Genomic DNA, 21,664 nt, shown 5'->3' with positions numbered 1-21,664 from the left:
GCAGCCAGTAAGTGTTCCAAGTTTGATGCCTCTAACTTGATTCAGACTTGAAATTTTCTTTATTTCACAAAATTTGAATTGTCAAAGGTTACTCATAAAGTTGAATATGCAGTCCAGTTGTAGGGGGTGATTTCATATCACTAATTTAATCTCTCAACTATGTGAAATAACCATGCATTTAGAAACAATGTAAGGATAATTAATATAAAATATGTGCTTATTTGATTCACCTTTAATATCTCAATATTTAATTGCTCAAGTATTGAGTTAACAATTTCTTATAAACACTTTTCAAATTTATAATTATAATTAATGAATGTTGAGTTATCAAACACATTTTAATAAATTGAAACCATTTGTTTGATAATAAGTTGGGGATCAATGATTGTGGCCCTCTAATTACCACTGGCACTGACTGCTACTTAATAGTAATGTGATAACTCATCTTTGTCAATTTGTTTTTCTTTTTCTTAGAAAAAGAAATTCTGATTTATTTTCATATAACTTAAAAGGGACATATGTTTCCTTAAGACATGTTGACAATAGTTGGATAAAGTTGAAAAATCTGATCCACAATGGTCCTTACGTAAACTAAAAAACTTTCTGCTTGCACTCTATTAGTATTATTTATTTTCGTCTTCTTGTTAATAATTCTACATAATTAATGCACGTGATTAAATATTAGTCTTAACCTGGAGGTATTATAATGTGCCAAAAGAAAGAATGAGTAAACTTATTATTTGTATGATAATCAATGCACTGAATAAATAAAAGAAACTCATCAACAAATAACAAGTAACCTAATTTATATTCGCTTAATTCTTTTAGAAACACCCATCAATTTTGGCGTTTAATGTATTCAGCAAAACTTTTGATCGTAAAGTTATAGTCAAATGAGACATCAACTTTTTTTGTTTAGATAATTTTAAATAGTAAATTCTAGCCATATTTTATTTTAACCCATTAATAAAATAATGGCAACTTCTAAAACCTTTTAAAAATAAAATTGATAACCTGTTATTAGAGATTACCAATTAAAATGGAGTTTGCTAAAACAATATATGATAGTTTTTAAAAAAATTATATTCTTAAAATATATAAAAAGTTAATTTAATTTATAAAAAATATAAAAATAATTGTCATTTTTCGTAATTTAATAATAAATTTTGCGATTATAAAAAAATTTAATATTTTTCATAAATTTGTCAATTTTTTAATAAAACATTAAATTTTACAAAAGTTATCATTTTTTCATATATCATTCATTTTTTTCATAACTAGTTTCACCTATGAAAAGCTAGTGTAATTTGTGAAAAAATATGAAGATAATTGTCATTTTTCGTAACTTAGTCATATATTTTACGATTATAAAAAATTTAATATTTTTCATAAATTTGTCAATTTATTTGTAAATCATTAAATTTCACAATAGTTATCATTTTTTCATAATATCATTAATTTTTTCGCAACTAGTAGCACTTACTAAAAATTAGTATAATTTGCGAAAAAATATGAAGAAGATTATCATTTTTCATATTTAGTAATATATTCGCGATTACAAAAAATTTAATATTCTACATAAATTTGTCAATTTTTTGTAAATCATTGAATTTCACAAAAGCTAATCATTTTTTTTGTAATATCATTCATTTTTCTGCTAATTAATATCACTTATGAAAAATTAGTATAATTTATGAAGAAATATGAAGAAGATTGTCATTTTTCGTAATTTATTAACATATTTCGCGACTACAAAAAATTTAATATTTTTCATAAATTTATCTATTTTTTCCTAAATCATTAAATTTCGTAAACGTAATAATTTTTTATAGTATCACTCGTTTTTTCTAAATTAGTAACATTTAAGAAAAATTAGCATTATTGCTAATTAGTGAAAAATATAAAGAGCATTGTCATTTTTTATAAAATATTAATTGTTTTCATAATTAAAAATTATAAAGAGTTCAATAAGTTGTCAGTCATCTTTACTTATAAAATTTAAAAGATAAGAATTAATGGTGTTATTTTGTTTTACCTTAGAAAGCACCATCAAAAATATAATAATAACAATAACAAACTGTTGAAAGCAGCAAGAAGAAAGGCATAAAAAAGGGAGAAGTTTCAGACACTGTACAGGCAGAAAAGCATGTGCAGGGTTACTCATCACACACCTCAAGAAAAGGGAGCAACTATCCCTGTCAAAGGGAAAGGTCACTTCAACCATCCCTAAATCAAAAAGGAACATTAGACATAGGTCTCAAGGCAGCCATTGTATAGATTAGGCTACCGTTGCAACCTTGTGTATATAAACAAAAACAATCAAACTGTAATAATTAGAATTCATATACTCAGTAAATATACAATTCATCGTCTTAAATTCAACATGATATCATAGTAGGTTTAACCTGTACTCATCATCTACCCAACATTCTTAAGCCATGTCTCAAAACGATAAATTAACCAACATAACACTAAAAGGTAACTCAAACTATTTTGAATGGTCAAAATCAGTGTATATCGGTCTCAGCGGCAGAAGAAAGCTGGGATTCATCACTGGAACCAAACAAAAACCAAAACCAAAAAGGCCAGATGCTCCAATAGAGGAAGAGTTAGAAAAAATGGAGGAATGGCAAACGACAGACCATTTGGTCATGTCGATGATCACCAACACCATGGAAATACAAATTTCCTGATTCTGCATTCTAATGGAGTCATCAAAGGCCATTTGGGAAAAAATGAAGGGATTATACGACCACCAATAGAACTTTGCCCACATATTCAAACTTAAACAAGAACTGTCACAAATCACATAGGGAACAAAAAGTTCTTCGGAATATGCAATAGAAATACTAACCAGATGGGAGGAGTTGCAAAATTACCTTCCCCCATCAAATAACTCAGAAGAAAAAAAAAGAGCAGTGCAGGACCTCGTATATACCTACCTGGAAGGACTGGACTCAAGCTACGAAGGCTTGAGATTGCAGATCCTCTTGTCGATAGAGCTCTCTAGAATAGACGATGTGATAGCAAATATCAAGCGCGAAGAAATAAGAAGGAGCACCATGAACTCAGCCCTCGATGTTACAGATAGTCGAGCCTATACCACTCGACGAGAGCAAGCCCGCCAGAGGGAAGGACCGAGCGCCATCGAGCGATGTGACCACTGCAAGAAGCAGGGCCATCATCGCGATGGCTACTGGCATCTCCACCCACAGCTAAGGCCGTCTCTGGGGTGGGAGAGCTCTAGAGGCGTGAATAAAGGGGAAAGAGGCGAGGAGGAGAAAAGGTTCGGCGGACAAAGTGGAAAATAAAATCCTAATGAGGGGATAAATATGACAAGCAACGGGTCGGGGACATATAACGGGGTAGGGTTAATTGGTAGTGGGTTGGGTGCTTATAACGGGTCTGAAGGTTATGAGCAAACCCGACTCGACTCTATGACCCAACCCGGCTTTGCAACAACTCGACCCGACTCTAACCCATCTGACCCGACCTGATTTCAAACCGGATCCAACATTGACCCGACCCGACTCAGACCCAGACCCGACCCGACAGTCTCGCTCCAGCTAAATGAATTATTATCTCAAATCCAAGCGCTAGTTCAGCATCAACAACCCAGTGGGTCAAGTTCGGTATCTAATTCATTTAATTTTGTACTACCATATTTAAAAACATGTCAAAATGATTAGGATATTGATTCCGGTGCCTCTGATCACATGAAATGGGACAAAATAAAATTGTTAAATTTCTATCCCGCTAAAAATCTTCAACATATGACAGTTGCCAACGGAAACAAAATCCAAATTCAAGGTAGTGGCACCACTACACTACTTAACAAATCTCTAAAAATGTCTTGTTCTTACCTAACTTCAAATCCAATTTATTGTCAGTTGGTAAAATAACTAATGATTTAAATTGCAATGTTATTTTTTCACCATCTTCAGTCATGTTTCAAGATCGAATTACAGGGAAGACAATTGGTAAAGGACATTATGACAATGGACTATACTATCTCAAAGACTCCACCATTCACTATCTTGTGTCGACAAGACCAATCGATCAAGGCAAGCTAATGCATTTACGTTTTGGGCATCCGTCCGACCTTGTCTTGAACAAACTGTTTTATTATAATTTAAATTCCAGTCATTATAATATTTACAAATTTTTTAAACACACTCGCCTTCCTTTTTCTCTATCTTCTCGTGTGTGTAAAAAAAGATTTGAATTAATTCACTCTGTATTTGGGGATCTGCACCTGTTACATCTTATAATCATTTTCGATACTGTGTCACTTTTATTGACGATTATATTCGCACTACTTAGGTCTATTTATTGAAAGGGAAAAACGAGGTATTACATGCTTTCAAGAATCTTTTAAACTTTATTAAAAATCAATACATCGAAAAAAAAATTCGTTCTGACAATGGTACAGAATACATAAACCAAAATTTTTCAGAATTTCTTAAAAAGGAAGGCATCCTTCATCAAACTATTTGCATCAATACCCCAGAACAAAATGGTGTCTCAAAAAGAAAAAACAAACAACTTCTTGAAGTCACCCATACACTACTCTTTCAAAATAATATCCCCTCCACCTTCTGGTCTGATACACTCCTCACTGCCACATACCTTATCAACCAGTTACCCAGTGCCAAATTAAAAAATCTCAGTCCTCTAGAAGTCCTCAAGGGAAGAAAAATTAAGTTAGGACACATTCGAGTCTTTGGCTGCACTACTTTTATCCATCTTAAAAGACTTAACAAATTTGATAAAAGCTCCGCCAAAACCTTATTTTTAGGATATTCCGTAGGAGAAAATGGGTATAAATGTTATGATCCCCTCACACACAAAACTTATGTTTCCAGGGATGTATCGTTTCTAGAACATGAACCCTATTACACGAAGAATGACCATCATAGTGCTACTCCCAACCACACTTATGGGCCACACACATTTCTATTTCTGCATAACCAATGTTTGCGCTCGAAAAGAAATTCCAATCAGACAATCACCAGGGGAGCAACATCTCAACTTAAAGACAATACCTTCAAGGGGAGAGAATATCACAAGCAGCAAAGAAATCGAACCTCCTCAGGAAGAAATTGCCTTAAGAAGATCCACTCGACCAACCAGGCCTCTCATCAGGTTAGGGGATTATGTAACCCATAAGGTATCATTTCCAATTCAACAATTCATTTCTTATGATTTAATGTCACATCAGTATCAAGCCTATCTGGGAAACATCACGGCACACACAGAACCCACATCTTTCTATGACGCAAACACTAACCCTAAGTGGTGCAAGGCCATGAAAGAAGAGTTTTATGCCCTAGAAAAGAATAACACTTGAGATATTGTTCCCCTACCACCAAAAAAAAAACTGTAGGGTGTAAATGAGTATACAAAATAAAATTTAATTGTGATGGATCAATCGAGAGATATAAGGCCAGATTAGTAGCCAAAGGGTTTACACAAACCTATAGCGTTGACTACCAGAAAACCTTTGCACCGATAGAAAAAAGGAATATTGTTTGCATTTTATTATTTATTGCTACTAACTCAGGATCAAGTCTATTCCAAATGGACTTAAAAACGTATTTCTCCAAGGGACTCTAGAAGAAGAAGTCTATATAACCCTTCCTCTAGGCCACAAGTTCACATCAAACCCGTCTTTGGTATGTAAACTAAAAAAGGCAATCTATGGCCTAAAGCAGTCTCCAAGAACATGGTATGCCAAGCTAAGCCTTTTCCTTCTAAATATCAATTTCAATAAATGTACTTCGGATTCCTCTATGTTTATAAGACACAACCACACATGCACTATCATTATTCTGGTATACGTGGATGATATCATCATAACCGGTAATGATAATGAAGAAATTGAAAAGGTTAAGCAAAAGTTAAAAAGGAAATTTAATATCAAGGATCTAGGTCAACTATCATACTTTCTTGGAATAGAAATAGCCAAATCACATAAAGGCTTGTTTCTATCCCAAAGAAAGTATGTACTCGACCTTTTAAAAGAAACTGGAAAACTATGAGCTAAACTTACAAACACTCCAATGGAAACTAATGTCAAACTTAAGTTGGATGATGGTAATGCATTAGATAACATAGGACATTATCAATGCTTAGTAGGAAAGTTGATCTATCTAACTATCACTAGACCCGATATTTCCTACGCAATAAGTATGGTAAGTCAGTTTATGCATACTCCTCGCACCAGTCATCTAGAGGCCATTGATAGAATACTTAGGTATATCAAGGGAACCCCAGGACAAGGAATCTGGATGAATAAAAATAACTTTAACACTATAATTAGCTACTCTGATGCAGATTGGGCAGGAGACAGTGATAGAAAGTCAACAACAGGATTCTGCACTTTCATAGAAGGAAATTTAGTAACATGGAAAAATAAAAAACAAAGCGTAGTGGCAAGATCAAGCGCAGATGCAGAATATAGAGCCATGGCATCTACACCAAGTGAACTCACTTGGATCAAGCAAGTTCTCCTCGACATGAAAATAGAATGTAAAGGACCTATGCAGATGTACTGTGACAATCAGGCAGCTCGACACATTGCATCTAACCCAGTGTTTCATGAACGTACCAAACACATCGAAGTCGATTGTCACTTCATCAAAGAAAAGGTACAATCAGGCGAAATCAAAACACCATTTGTCAGAAGTCATGATCAGCTGGCCGACATATTTACGAAAGCTCTCAACAAAAACAATCATCAAGCCATTCTCAACAAGATGGGTTCCATCAACCTCTACGAACCCACCTTGAGGGGGAGTGTTGAAAGCAGCACAAAGAAAGACATAAAAAAGAGAGAAGTCTCAGACATTGCACAGGCAGAAAAGCCTATGCAGGGTTACTCATCACAGACCTCCATGAAAGAGAGCAACCATCCCTGTCAAAGGGAAATGTCACTTCAACCATATCTAAATCAGAAAGGAACGTTGGACATAGGTCTCAAGGCAGCCATTGTATAAATTAGGCTACCGTTGCAACCTTGTCTATATAAACAAGAACAATCAAACTGTAATAATTAGAATTCATATACTCAGTAAATATACAATTCATCATCTTAAATTCAACACAAACCAATTGGATTAAAATTTTCTTTTCTTGTAACGGCAACTTATTTTCTCTTCAATTATTTTTGTTGATGGTCGGAATTTATGACTTTAGGGATAAAACCGAACCAACTATTTTGGACATAAGTTGGCAATCTGCCGTGTGAGAGTTTTGCTCGTCCTACTCATTGCCATTCCTAATTCCATAATTAAGCCTACAAAAACATCAACGCTGAAATTAATTTGTTCGCAACATCAAGTTGCATTGTTAATTAATTTGAACCCTAATTAGTATTGGTTATAAACTGTAATGTGATGTGTAATTTCAAATTGGTTCCTCATAATTATATTTATTTTATATATGCGATATCAATTAAAAATTAAATATTGTGCTTGCGGGTCGTGAGCTAGTATACATTGTCAAAAAAAACATTCAATTGTCTTTGATGTTTTCGTTGTATTGTTCATTTTTGTCCTTTATATGATTGATATTTTATGAACGAGGACAGTGACAAGACCAGCCATCGACAGAGACATTTTTCTGGCAATAAACTTTTTACCTGCTTCCTCCCCGACTAAACATGGTCTTAAATAAGCAGCCTCCAGAAGGAATCGACATTATTTCTAACATCAAGAATCTAAGCAGCCTCAGACACTGTTATGTTAATAAATTCCCAGCCTCAGACATATCAGTAAAAAAATTTAATAATTAATAGATAATGTTTTTGTTTTGGATGATGTGATAGATGGAGTATTTATATTAAAAAATAATTAAAAATAAGAGTAATAAGCTAATAATAGTATTCTTTTATTTAATAATTAAAAAGAATTACAAATGACGTAAACAAATCACATATAGGTACTTTACACTTGATGAAAATAGAAAGAATTAAAGAACAACAAATTTATAGAAAAAGGAAATCACAAAAAAAGTAGTAAAAGGATGTTTAATCATTGGAAAATACACAAACTAATTACTTGTTGACAGCACTGCAGATTCTCCTTATTTCACCACGAGATGGGTTGATAAGATTTCCCATCTTGACCATGGCAGTTGCGAAATCTGAATTGAAAGTTTCACGATTTTTGCTATACTCCAACACAATGCTGTCCGTAGAACCTCCGCTGAAAAGAACTTGATCAGATTGAAGAAGACCTTTCTTTTGTATCAAATTCTTGAAGTAATTGTTGTCGAAGGAATTGGGTGTGACTAGATCGAGTGCAGCTAAATTTGCATCGCCCCCGACAGCAGGACAACGGCGTCTGCGAGTGCTAGCGAATCCACCTTCAATTTTAGTGCCATTGCTGTATATCCTTTCGCGAAATGTAAAGCATTGAGCTTGTCCTAGAGTATGGGAACCTGCATTCGGCGAAATAAACAATTTTAGCATCATGAACCAGAAATATATAAGCTATTAACTAGGTCTGCCAGGCTCTTAGAACAGTTCCAAGCTCCAACCTGACAAAGCAACCATGTCCCGAGCACTTAGGCCTTTGCTTCGGAAGCGAGATATAAGTCTGTCGAGGCCATCTCTAAAACTAGGAAGGTCCCTGTTGGCTAGGGTTCTACTTGCAGTCTTTGAATCCCTTCTTCCAAGCCTCACAGTCCAGGATGGACCACCGACCTGATTTATACAAAAACAAGTATATATATACATGATTGATATTGACATTTTAATTAGCTTGATTCACTAGATTCGAATGTCGAAATTGGCATCTCAAAGAACACATATTTATACTTACATAGGCAGATGCATCTCTTGCTGCAACAGCAAGGATATCAGCGCAGGAAACAACTCCAGGACATATCTTCTCCACTGCAGATTTCGCTTTGTCGATGACTTCATAACCTCTAGCAGAATCCTTATTGGGAAGTGCAGACTTTTCACTCTGGATGGATGAAGTCTCATCCAGTAAGATTGAGGCATCACAACCCTGCAAAACCCAAGTTTAGTTCCAACATGAGACTAACGTAAGCTTAATAGGAATGCATGTAGCAATTGCATGGGGATAAAAGGGTACCTGAACAAAGCAGTCATGAAAATGCAGGCGAATGAGAGATGCGGCCATTCTACGTTCTCTGGCAATAGCAGTTCTGATGGAAGTTCTGATAGTAGAGAGTGCTTTTGCACATGTTTTGTCATAAAACTTGGAGTTGAGTTGAGCGTTGCATGCAGTGTTCAAAAGCAGCAATATTAACATGATAGCTGCTGCTTTTGCTGGAGATAGAAAGAATTTGGAAGTTGAAGTTTCCATTTCCTTTGCTTATCTCAAGAATGAAACGATAATAATTTTAATTTAATTGTTGTTTTTCTGAAAAGAAAAAGGCAAGAAAGTTTTAGAACCGTAAAAAACAAGAAAATCAGATGGAGAAATGATAGAAGGGTGGAGAAGAAAGCAAGGTGCTCAGAACCTTATATAGAGATAAAGAATAAGGTGCTGCTGAGCACATGAGGAAGGGTTTGCGTAATCGCTGCAGCCAACCGTTGTTCAAGATTGATGCCTGTGAATAGGACTTGAAAATTTCATAGTTATGATCAAACAAATTATATAAACAACAGTCAAAAATGCTCAGATTATAATCCAGCTGTACAATTAAAGCTAAACAGACAAAGATAATAAAAAGGAAAATGCTTGCTTACGGTATTTGTCGCTTTGTTCGTAATTAATTAAGGATGTTTGTCATTTGTTTCTGATTGACCTTCTGGTGCGAGAGAGAGATTTGATTGCTTACGCTATAGCCCAAAAGTCAAAAGGGTTCAATAACGGTGTGTGAGAGAGAGATTGATTCCTTGATTGAGATAGCAGCCACGTTTAATTTGTTCCTTTTAGTTTTCTTTTATGGTTTAATAATTAGACACCAACATGCTTAATTTAACATTATATATTTCAAATTAAATAGATTCTTAAATTTTAATTTGTGTTCTCTTACTTGTAAAAAAATTAAATTTCTCACGTGAAAATACCTCCATTTGAATAAAATATATAGTCCAATAAATTGAAAACTAGGACATTTTTCTACTAATAAGCCAATATAAAGTTTAGGTGAATAGAGTCAAATGTTCCATAATTTGACAGATGACCATCATTGCCTAAATGTATCTATCTATTAAACCTTCAACATGCACTTTATAATTAGCACTTATTCTCCACAACTTTTTGTTAGTAATCCTAATATAAACGTGATTCTATATTGAAAATCCAAAATTGTTATGATAAATTTATTACACAATCTTTCATATACAGTCAGATATATATTTATATTTTTAAATTTTAATCATTTAATCAATTTTATACTCTAACTTTCAATCTAATATATTTAAATTTATTTTTCTTTGTCATATGTCTATTCAGAAAAATAAATTTTAGGTGTAAATTAAACTAAATTTGAATTAAAAACTTTTTAAATATTAAAATATCAAATTGATTAATTATTACAATTTTAGAAGCATGAATACAAACTCAGCAGTCATATATAGATTCATATTTTATATGCACTACGCCACTGGTATCGCGTGCAAAGAAGACTAATTGGCATCTATGTATATTGTTATTAAATTATGCTAGCAAAATTACCCCTTAAGCATATAATTTATCCCCGTCACATCGAGGGTAAACAAATTAAAATAAAAGATAATATACTATTTTATTATAATTTTTCTTTTTTCGGTTTTCCTTTTTGTTTAACACTTGATTTTATATGATCTGGCAAGAGAATTCCAACTTTGGTCATTAAAAGAACTGCAAATTTTCTCTCCTTCAGCCTTATGGTTAGCCATTTGATATTTTAAAGATAAACACTTTCTATGGTGACTTTATTTTTAAGCATTTTCATGGTGATTTTATTTTTAATAAAATAAATTATATCTAGTCAATAACTATTCTTAAATGATAGAAGAATATCTTATTTTACGATGAAAAGAGTGAAAAATAAAAATAAAATAATAATATTAAATTGCTTAATAATAATGAATAAAGAATATTTATTTCAGACTTGATGAAATACAAGAAAATTTGAAAATTTTCATATATATAATAAATTCTTTATTATTAATTAATATACAAAAATTGAATGAATTACAATTGAGAATGAATAAAATAATTAATAATTAATAAAAAGAAATAAAAAAATTGTGGGGGAATGGAGTAGGACATGTGCAATTAATTATTACAGTTTATCGATGGCAATCATGAAGGACAAACTAGTTGACGGCACTGCAAATCTTTCTTATCTGCCCAGCATTTCCATTGATAATATTTCCCATTTTGATCATTGCAGATGCAAAGTCAGAACTAAAAGCTGCAGGACTCCTGCTATATTCTGAGACAATGCTATCTGTAGAACCTCCACTAAACAGAACTTGATCTGATTCAAGAAGACCTTTCTTTTGTATCAGATTCTTGAAGTAATTGTTGTCAAAAGAATTGGGCGTGACTAAATCAAGCGCAGCCAATTTTGCATCACCACCAACAGCTGGACAACCACGGCGGCGAGTGCTAGCAAAACCAGCATCAATGGAAGTGCTATTGGTGTAAATCCTATCACGAAATGTGAAGCACTGAGCTTGACCTAGTGTATGTGAACCTGCAACATGGAAATGAAAATACTGACTTAGCAAGACTGATTTTGCTAAACTATAAAAGGCTAGGCTTTTATATGAGATATATATGTTGGTTTGATTCTAACCTGATAAAGCAACCATGTCCCTTGCACTAAGGCCTTTACTCTGAAAACGATAAATAAGTCTGTCAAGGCCATCTTTAAAACTAGGAAGTTCACTGTTGGCAAGAGTTCGACTTGCAGTAGTTGAGTCTTTTCTTCCAAGCATCACTGTCCATGATGGACCACCCACCTATACAATGTGATTGACAAAATTAAGAATTAATCATTTGCTGTATTATTTATTGTTTAGATTAATAGATATGTATATATAAGAAGATTGTCTCTAGGACTAGAAATCTATTTTTTATACACATACGTAAGCAGAAGCATCCCTTGCTGCCACAGCTAGGATATCTGCACAGGATACAATTCCAGGGCATATCTTTTCTACTGCTGATTTTGCTTTGTCTATAACTCCGTAACCTCTGGCAGAATCCTTATTGGGTAGTGCAGTCTTTTCACTCTCTATCGTTGGAGTCTCGTCGAGTAAGATAGAGGCATCACAACCCTGCAAAATATCAAGGGCATTCATGAATCAGTTGACTGAAGAGAAAAAGCAGACTGGATCTTTAATATAGTTACTCTAACGTATGCATACCTGAACAAAGCAATCGTGAAAGTGCAGACGAATGAGAGAAGCTGCCATTCTTCGTTCTGCTGCGATTGAGTTCCTGATTGAAGTCCTGATAGTACTGAGAGCATTGGGACATGAATTGTCATAAAATCTAGAGGTGAGTTGAGCCTGGCATGCTGAGCTCATCAAGAGCAGTAACATAAACATGACACCTACTGCTTTTGCGGGTGATACTAAAACATCAGGTACCGGAGTTGCCATTACTTTTCGTATTCTCAAGAAGAAAACTATGGGTTTTGTATTTGTAATGAAGAATTAAACAATTAATGTAGCTTTTGGGAGGCTTAACACGAGCAAAAGAATAGAGAGATGTGAAAGTTGATGAAGAAGAAAATAAGACGATGAGCAGCTTATATAGGGAAATAAGGTCAGCCCGCATTAGAGCCACTATACGCGTAGCTTATGACCAAATCCAATCCAATCAATTTACTTCGGTTTCTATACCAATTTCAATTTCAGCTTTGGCATCCATAAAATAATTAGATATATTAGTTTGATTGCCTCAAACTTGACAAATTCTTATATAAGAGAAATGTTCATATAGAATACTGCAGCTGTAATTTATGTGTAGTGTTGAATTATCGTTCTTAGTAATTTCTTAAGATAAAATTAGTCTTATTCCCACAAGATTTAGCAACTTTGCTTTGATTTGGAACTATATGCCCCATGGGAACTTGAAGTTATATAACATTTTGATGGTCAAGTTTGTAGTTCTTGCCCGTTGGCCTTTGTCTTGGTAAATCTGTGACCAAGTTTTTGCCTCCGTACTGGGAAGATATATATTTATATATATAATGATAGCAGCTACGTTTTTGCTATGTAGATAAAGGAAATTTCGTAACTTATTGCCGTTATTATTATTTCAATTATAAAATTAGATTTATTAATATAATTTAGTTAATTATTTAATATTTAATATTAATTTATAATAATTTTAAAAATAATAGCATACTAAATATTTTTAATTTTTTAAAATTTTTATTTATATTATTGCATTAATAAAATATTTCTTTATTAATATTACCTTTAAATTAATACTATTAATAAATTATTTCTAAAATATTTATCTATTAATTTTAATATTATATAAACGAATACTATAATATTATATTTTTTTAAAATAATTTTATGTATCAAAAATTAAATATATATATAAAAAAAATAAAATCTTACTGTTTGTGGAGAAGCCAAATGTAGTCTCGTATTAGTAGAGAAAACTCAAAGTTTGAGGAGAGATTAAAGGAGCAAGCCACAACGGGCAAACATCAAACCGGGAAAGAAAAAAGTTAATTAGATCTTGAGCGACAGTCCAATGGGCTACTGCAGTAGCCCAATCTGATTCTAATAGCAGTCAACGACAATGATCAAAGAAAAGCGCAGGGAAAGAAAAGAAAAAATGAGTGTGTTTGGAGGAGACAGCTGGAGAAGAGAAGCACAATACAGAAAGAGAAGAGTTGATGATGTTCTGATAGAAGGTCTTGATGTTTTTCCTTACAAGAAGCTTTCAAGTGGCAAATATGCATGTCTTTTTTGTCCTCACAATCCCATCCTTGATTCTCCTCTCATGCTCTCTGTAAGCATTCAATGTTTTTTTACTTGTTCTTTTCTTTTCTTTTGTTTTATTGTTTCTCGAATATTCTTGTTCCTTTTTGTTATCAGAGGTTAATTCACTTAATAATGTTAGCACTTAAAAGACCCAAATAGGATTTAAGTAGAAATTCCTGATTTCCAAACCCTATCTAATTTTAATTTTTTCTTTCTTTCCTTTTTTTTTAGGAGTAACATGAAGTTTCTGTGATGAATGCCACCTTAATAAGGTTGGGATTATAAACTAGTTAAGAGTTTATAATAGTTTATATTGAATAAACTTAACGGGACCTAGTTTTGTCTGCAAATGGTTAATTTTATAGAAAAGACTGATTTTGGGCTTCTGGGCAAGCTAATGGATAGTGTGTTAACATTCAATATGTCGGAGCCAATCAATTAGGTTTTTCTGTTTGGAAGCGAAGCTTTTTCATATATGAAAGTAAGTATTTGGGTTCTGAAAATGTTACTTTCTCAGACGCATTGCAAGGGATCACGCCATATTGCAGCAGAGTCTAGGCTGAAGGAAAGAGAATTGATGAGAAAAGATGAGATTGATAAGATATTAGAATTATCAGACTTTCCTGTTGGCTCTATGAATTCTACTAATTTGAACAAAAAAGTAAGATTAGGCAGTAAACCATTGATTGAGCAGACAATGAAGGCTCTGCTTCTGAGGTACTCTGCAGTGAAACTTCCCAGCAGAATTCTGGTAATCAAAAATGTGATGTGACATGGAGCATGGGACAGGTTGTTATTGTGGCAACAACAATTGAAATTCAGAACATCTGATGCATCACTTGTACAACAACAATTGGAATTCGAAGAGCGCAGAGAGCGAAAACTCAAGTTTATAGAAGCTGGTTGGAAGCGAGACTGTCATGGAAAATGGTTCAAGGATGAGAATATGAGTTTCCTTTTACATTAAGCATCAATAACCTATTCCGGCAATTCGTAGTTTCAGCTTCTATGTCAATGTTATCATGGCTGTTGCTTAGACCTGCTCATGGCCGGGCCTGGGCAGGCTCGGACCGGACTTGACTTTATTTTGAACAAGCCTGAGCCCACCCAAGCTCGAGAATTTTTTAATATCTCTCAGCCCAAACCCGAGTCCGATTTTTTTTAAAAAGCCCGGCCCGGCCCGACCAATTGTTAAACCTGTAAATACGGATCGGGTCTGGGCGGGTTCAGGTCGGGCTTGAGTTTAGTTTTATTTAAATATATTATTAATAACAATAAAATTATAGACAAAAATAATAGATAGTTAAGTGGTATGTAGTACTTAATTATAAGTTGAAGGTGACATTTCAAAATGCTAGGTATGACTTTTTTTTTTCCTAATTAAACTAAACATCGGGCCGGGCCGGGCCGGGCTTGGATTTTTATATAAAAGCCCAAGACCGGTCCGAAGACTACGGGCTTTTTTCGGGTTCGGGCCGGACTGGGCTTGTATATAAAATTTGTTGTCCAAGCTCGGCCCGAGAAGTGCGGGCCTGGGCGGGCCGGGCGGGTACCCAGGCCCATGTTGCTGTAGCTTGGGAATAATGAAGTAAACCATTCTGCTAGCATTATCACACTATTCAAACATAAGAAACCTTCAACTTCTTACATGTTTAATGTATCTAATGCTGCTATTTATGCTTACAATTCCTTGCAGGTAGAATTTGACTCTGATGAAGAAGATCCAAATGCATGCTTTGCTTGAAAAAAAAAATCAGCAAGGACCATAATCTTGGAAGATTAAAATGGGTTTTGGATAGCACGACCACTGTCAGTGGGTTGGATTTACTCTTAAGTTGCTGCTTTCTATGATTTCCAGGCACCGTAATGTTTCTGTTTCTGATCTTGGGGTGTTATGTACAGATGTTATCACAGTTACAATCAGGTAGTGGAGGAAGCAGATTGTATTTTAGAGGTATATTTATGGTTGACCAAGTGAAATACAAGATGCTTTAGCTGGCAAAATGGGAGTTCAACTAGAGTTTGCTTAAATGCTTTACAGTTAGCAATTACCAATAATGGCAGCGATGCAATTTGTAATTCTTTTTGTCTTGCTTTAAAATTCTTCATTGTTCCAAGAACATGCATGTATTCTTCAAAGTTTTAAGTCACAATGTGTACCGGCAAATTGCATTTTCGACTTAATTCTTATTTAAGAAATGAGCTGTGGTTATACCCGAACTGGAATTAATTATTTGATGGAGAGCTTGATAAGAATTCAGACCCATTATTGCTAAGATGACGCAGAAATCAAATTAGAACATAAAGTTTAGTTCCTCAAATCTATTGGCTGTACTCTAAAATGCCAATTACTTCCAATTGGCCTAGAGTTTCCAGAAGAATTATCAATAATCATTTAGCTTGGACTCTCAGCACCACAAAATTAGCAAAACCATGTGTATGCTTTCCAACCATGAGAATTTTTCTGCAATGTGAATAACCCATTGCCTCTTTAACAAAAAAATGACATCACAGATTCTTTGTCTTAAGCTGTTACATTCCTGGCAATTATTTATGTTGGTTGGCTGTCCGGAGATCTTTAATATCGTAGCATCTTCTTGTTGGATTTAGTACATTCGACCCTTATTCGATATATCTAAAAGAATTGATGTAAAATAGGAATCAAAATTAAATTTTGTGGGTCAAGAACCATTTACTTACAGATAATTTAAGTGTAGTTTGTTTTTAGCTCTTGAATGCTTCACTGCTTATCCAATCTGAATCAAGAATTGGATTACCCGACAAAGTTATTAAAATTGGACTTCTAATATCTTTCATAAGTATTAGATTATTTATCTATAATTGAATAGCAAATTTTGAGGGTTAAACTGGGCTAAACTAGTTATCACTATCCCTGCAACAGAAGTGCAAAAACAGAGATAAAAAGATATTGGCTTGCACTGTAAACAAACATCTTTATGAGAAAGAAGGAGAGGAGGGTACTTGATATGTTATCCTCTAACAATGACATCTAGTGGCCAACCAACTCATTGATGTTTGATAGCCAATGATGATATCAAAAAACAAAAGGAATCTCAAAATCATTTCCATTAATTTGGATAATAATTTTGAAGATCTTTTGAGAAACAAGAAAGTTCAGGGGGAAAAGGCTTCATTAAATGATGAAAATTGTGTGTATATACTTATCAAGTAATTAAAAATATACTATGTATTTTTTAATGAATATCTATTTTTTACTGTATGCTGTATTACAGAATCCACTTTTTATATGCGCCAAATTTTATTTTATGTCACAGGGGACTTCAAAATATTATTCAACTTCAGTATTTTAAATCTTAATAAAATCGATTATATAAGTAATAAAGTTAAATTTTAACAGCTGTGAATGTAAAATGTTGAGTTTAAACTACAAACTAGTCCATGATTTAGACTCTTGTATATGTGAACTGTGCTTATGACCCTCGAATTTTAACTCAAATGTATAAATATTTAATAATTATTTCATTTCCTTCACTTCATTTACCAAAGAGTTAAATTATTATTTTATTTTATATTTAAAATATAAAAATATTATTCTACTATATAATTCATTAAAATAAAATAATATACATATAATAAGAGTCTAGGAGAAATAAATAAGCTTTAACATATATAAAGAGTTGAAAGCTTAGTTTGACACCAAGAGCATTATTTAAGAGAGGCCCTGCCTATTAACAACAGGCACTCCTGGCTCCCACATTAGCTTGGCGTTTATTCTTATTTAATTTGCTGCCACATCACCCTAATCACACAACTGGATAATAATGCCGCCGGTGCCAAATTATTTTTTTAAAGAAGAACAATATCATTATAATTTTCATATATAATTATACATCTATATAAATAAGATGATAAAAGTTTGATTCCAAATTTTAATTGTATAGCTGTATTAAAAAATTTATTTATAAATTTTTTTTTGATACATTTTAGATTATATATATATATATAATTTCTAATAAAAAATTAAATGAGTTATAAAATATGAATTTTTCTTAATTACGTTCAAATTTAAAATTTAATTTAATCTATATAGAAAAAGAAAGAGAGAGATATTAAGTGTGAAAGTACAAAGCAAGTTATGATAAATAATAATCTCATATTATAAATCATCATTATAAAATACTGCAATTTACAGATAATTGAACAGAAAATATAATATTAAATATTAAATATTTTAAAATTATAATAAATCAAGTTTAAAGTAATTAATTCACATACTTTTGTGAGAAATACAATAAATACACATTAATTTAAGTAAAGTTTGAAATATTAAAATCCTCTTTGATTTTGGGTAGTAATAAAATAAGAAGGAGAAGAAGAAGAAGAAGAAAAGCACACGCGGAGTAATCATTGAAATTAACAGAAAAAGTAGGGAAGTCGGGTATCAAATAAAGAATCCAATTTCACCGACTATGCTTTTCTTTTTGCCTTTGTTAATCAGAAAAAGCTTCTTTTGCCTTTGCATGTGATTTTGGCCCTTTCTGCTTCACGGCCAAAGATTGCATTGCTCAAGATTTTGGGTTAGTAATTTGTACTAATTAACAATGAAGGATACGAATCTTTCACCTAAAACTATGTTTCCTGCAATCCATTTTAATATGAACATTTTTGACATTACATTATCCCATAATCTTTTTATAAACCATCCATAAACATGCATTTAAGTTGGCTTTATATATATCTATGGACTACGCACCATAAAAATATAATTTCTTTACGATGAAATTATTCCATCAATTCTAAATCTAACACTGGTTTCTATAATTCTTCTATTTTTTTAATATCTTAACTACTAATATTATTTATTGAGTTCATTTTTATATGTATAGTCTAATTGCCAATAGATAATAAATATTTTATGAAAAAAAAAAAGATAGTATTTGGTGACGTTAATACATCTCTTCAGTAGCTGTAAGTTTAAAAAATAATTTGTATTATTTTTCTCACTAGGGGGGTGTCTTAGTGGATGGTGTTCAGTGGGATCTATTCAGATGAAATTATTAAGGTTAATATGAATATGAACTATTTAATAATTATGTCAATTTATCTCAATTCTAACACGATACAAATTTTTAACAAGTAATACGAATACGACACGCATAACACATTTATTTAAATGGATCGTGTATAGGTTATAAATCTGACATAACCTGTTATATAAATAGTATAAGATTTAATGTATTTAACATATAAAAAAATTATATTTTTTCAAATCAATAAGAGACAAATATCAAATCATAATTAAAATTTTCAGCTATTATAAAGGATATTTTTAAAATTTATATAAATAATATCAAATTATTTTGTTGGAGTTTTATTTTTTATATGAGAGAGGTGATACAAAAATAAAAAAGTAGAAAACTTTGTTAGCATCGTCCTACTAATTAGATTTTATTTTTTATATTTTACTTTTAACTATTTTATTTTAATTTATTTTTATTTTTTAAAATTTACGGATTGTAAATGAATTAGATTGGATTGACATTGGCCTAATACTATATGAAAAATTAAATGGGTTATAATTGGTTTGCAAATTAACTAGTTATATAATTCGTTTCAAGCCGTGTTATAAATGTATCAATCCGTTTACTGACCTGAACATGCTAAACTCAATTTTAATCCATATTCTTTTTATGTTTGACAAATCAAATTCACATGTCATAACTCATTTTAACACTCTCTGGTAAAGACAGCATTAAAGCTATACACAATTAAGAAGATCCATGCTTAAGATTATCAAACTTACCTTCAAGATTTTATAAAGAGAATTATTTTTTTAAAAGCTTGCGAAACATTGATATTAAGACGAATATTTTCAAAAAAAGAAAAAAGAAAAAAAGGGGAATAGGCGACTTTACCACTAGACAACAACAGCACCTTGTTTTTCGCTTTTCTTAGACTAGTGTCCTATCAACTAATATCATTATTATCCTATGATGAAAAATTAATAAAATATTAACTCTTAAAAATAAAATTATTGTATATGACTGCCATCAAACCAACTATTAAAATTATTTTAATTTTTTATTTATTAAAATAAAAAATTATAATTAATTTAATTCATAATGAGTTGACATAGTTAGTTATTATTTAAGAATAATTCCATCCAAACATTTCAATTATTGGGAGAAACAACAATAATTTCATATAAGCGCATATTAAATATTTAATCAATAATACCAGAGTTAGTGAAGATCAAATTTTAAACCTTTCAATTATAAAGGCTCTAATATATTACCATATCAAATAATAATTTAACTAAAAAGCTTAAACTATTAATCGACGTTCCAATAAGATGTTAAATCATGAAGTAAATAATTTTATTATTTCATAATAAAACATATGAATCCAACGTAGAAAACAAATTACATAGTACTAGTTCTTTGGTTAAACAAAAAAAAAGAGGAAGATTCTAGAAGTACAAATGGACAAAACTGAAGGGCATGTCTCTATATTTTTGAGCAGTTTTTAATATGGTAGTGCGGTAACAGTATAAAAGCTTGGAAACTGTGAATGCCAAATTAATTTTTCCATATATGCATCGAGTAATCTGTCTCCAATGTGTAGTAATCCATTTAGGTGGCGTAGCTTACTTACATACTCATTTGTTGTACACCCGAATCATCCTGTTGCTTAGAAAAACATGCATACTCAAACCAGAAAAAAAAAATATATATATATATATATATTTAATTTTGTTATACACACACTGCTGCCTGTGTATAGGATCCACAATTTTGGATATATTGTAAAATCCATTATTAATCACATTTGTCCAATTGGTTCTTGCCACATTTATCTGTCTAATTGATTCCAAGGCAAATCATGGCTCATACAAAAATTCAAATATGTTGAAATAGTGAAAGAAAAAGGGTGATATCTTATCTAATCTTTATTTTTTCTTTTAAATTGCTTCAGAGGTGTATTTATACTCTAGCTGTATGCTTATATGCTTTTCTAGTTAGCCATTTTTCTTAGAAAAAGGAAAAAGCATTTGACTAGCTTAGAATCCCATGGATGTAGATATCCCAGAATTTAAATATCATAGAATACAATGAACACTTTTTAAATTGTAATGACTAAAATAAGAACTTCTATTATAAACTATTACTCAATTCTACATTTGAATTGTGTTTTAATTTAATTATATCTAAAAACAAAAGTTTGATACATTGCAAAATTAATTAATAATTAAGAAAAAAAAAGTGACATTATCAAAATTGAAATTAAATGCATATCATACTACCATTTGTGTTATTATGTCTTAAATTATACCCCACAAATTTGATATTATAATTGTATAACATGCAAATCTAGATGATCTTTTTTTTATTAGTTTTCAATTATCACACAGTATTAATAATTGGTAATTTAGTTTTAGGCAGAAACAATGAATGTAGAGAATTTGTGGAGCAGAAAGTTATGTTAATATTGAGCACAAACACAACTGCTGTGTCCATTTCAGAGTTGGTTAGCAGAAAGTAATCGTATTTAATAATGTTTGACTGGACAAAATAAGAGCAGCCAAATACAAGTAAACAAAATTCATGCATGGTTGTTGACCTAAACCTATTTGTATTTATTTTATTTATGCATCACTTGAAAGCATATGTTAAAAGATTATAGTCTAAAGCTCAGCCATCGCTTTCACTCTTCCAATCAAAAGGCAAAGCAGCTGTTGCATTAAGTAATTAAGCTGAG

At 31.9% G+C, this 21,664-nt stretch overlaps 2 protein-coding genes and 1 pseudogene across 2 annotated transcripts; 1 reads left to right on the top strand and 2 right to left on the bottom strand.

The window, feature by feature from the left end:
- Window positions 1–7,869: 7,869 nt before the first annotated feature.
- LOC8283279 (lignin-forming anionic peroxidase) lies at window positions 7,870–9,475 on the bottom strand. Its single transcript, XM_002521805.3, has 4 exons — window positions 9,105–9,475; window positions 8,826–9,017; window positions 8,542–8,707; window positions 7,870–8,442 (listed from the first exon to the last, which is right to left on the bottom strand). The coding sequence occupies exons 1-4, from the start codon at window positions 9,336–9,338 to the stop codon at window positions 8,057–8,059; spliced, it is 978 nt and encodes a 325-aa protein (XP_002521851.2). The 5' UTR covers window positions 9,339–9,475; the 3' UTR covers window positions 7,870–8,056.
- A 1,690-nt stretch (window positions 9,476–11,165) lies between these two features.
- LOC8283280 (lignin-forming anionic peroxidase) lies at window positions 11,166–12,706 on the bottom strand. Its single transcript, XM_025157849.2, has 4 exons — window positions 12,344–12,706; window positions 12,062–12,253; window positions 11,770–11,935; window positions 11,166–11,667 (listed from the first exon to the last, which is right to left on the bottom strand). Exons 1-4 carry the CDS (start codon window positions 12,578–12,580, stop codon window positions 11,285–11,287), a joined length of 978 nt encoding a protein of 325 aa, XP_025013617.1. The 5' UTR covers window positions 12,581–12,706; the 3' UTR covers window positions 11,166–11,284.
- An 805-nt stretch (window positions 12,707–13,511) lies between these two features.
- LOC8283281 lies at window positions 13,512–15,614 on the top strand (annotated as a pseudogene).
- Window positions 15,615–21,664: the final 6,050 nt, after the last annotated feature.

This window comes from Ricinus communis, chromosome 5, assembly GCF_019578655.1.
Source record: "Ricinus communis isolate WT05 ecotype wild-type chromosome 5, ASM1957865v1, whole genome shotgun sequence".
Classification (NCBI taxonomy): Eukaryota; Viridiplantae; Streptophyta; class Magnoliopsida; order Malpighiales; family Euphorbiaceae; genus Ricinus; species Ricinus communis.
The sequence above is the reverse complement of the archived record's forward strand: the minus strand, read 5'-3'. Positions and strand labels throughout refer to the sequence as shown.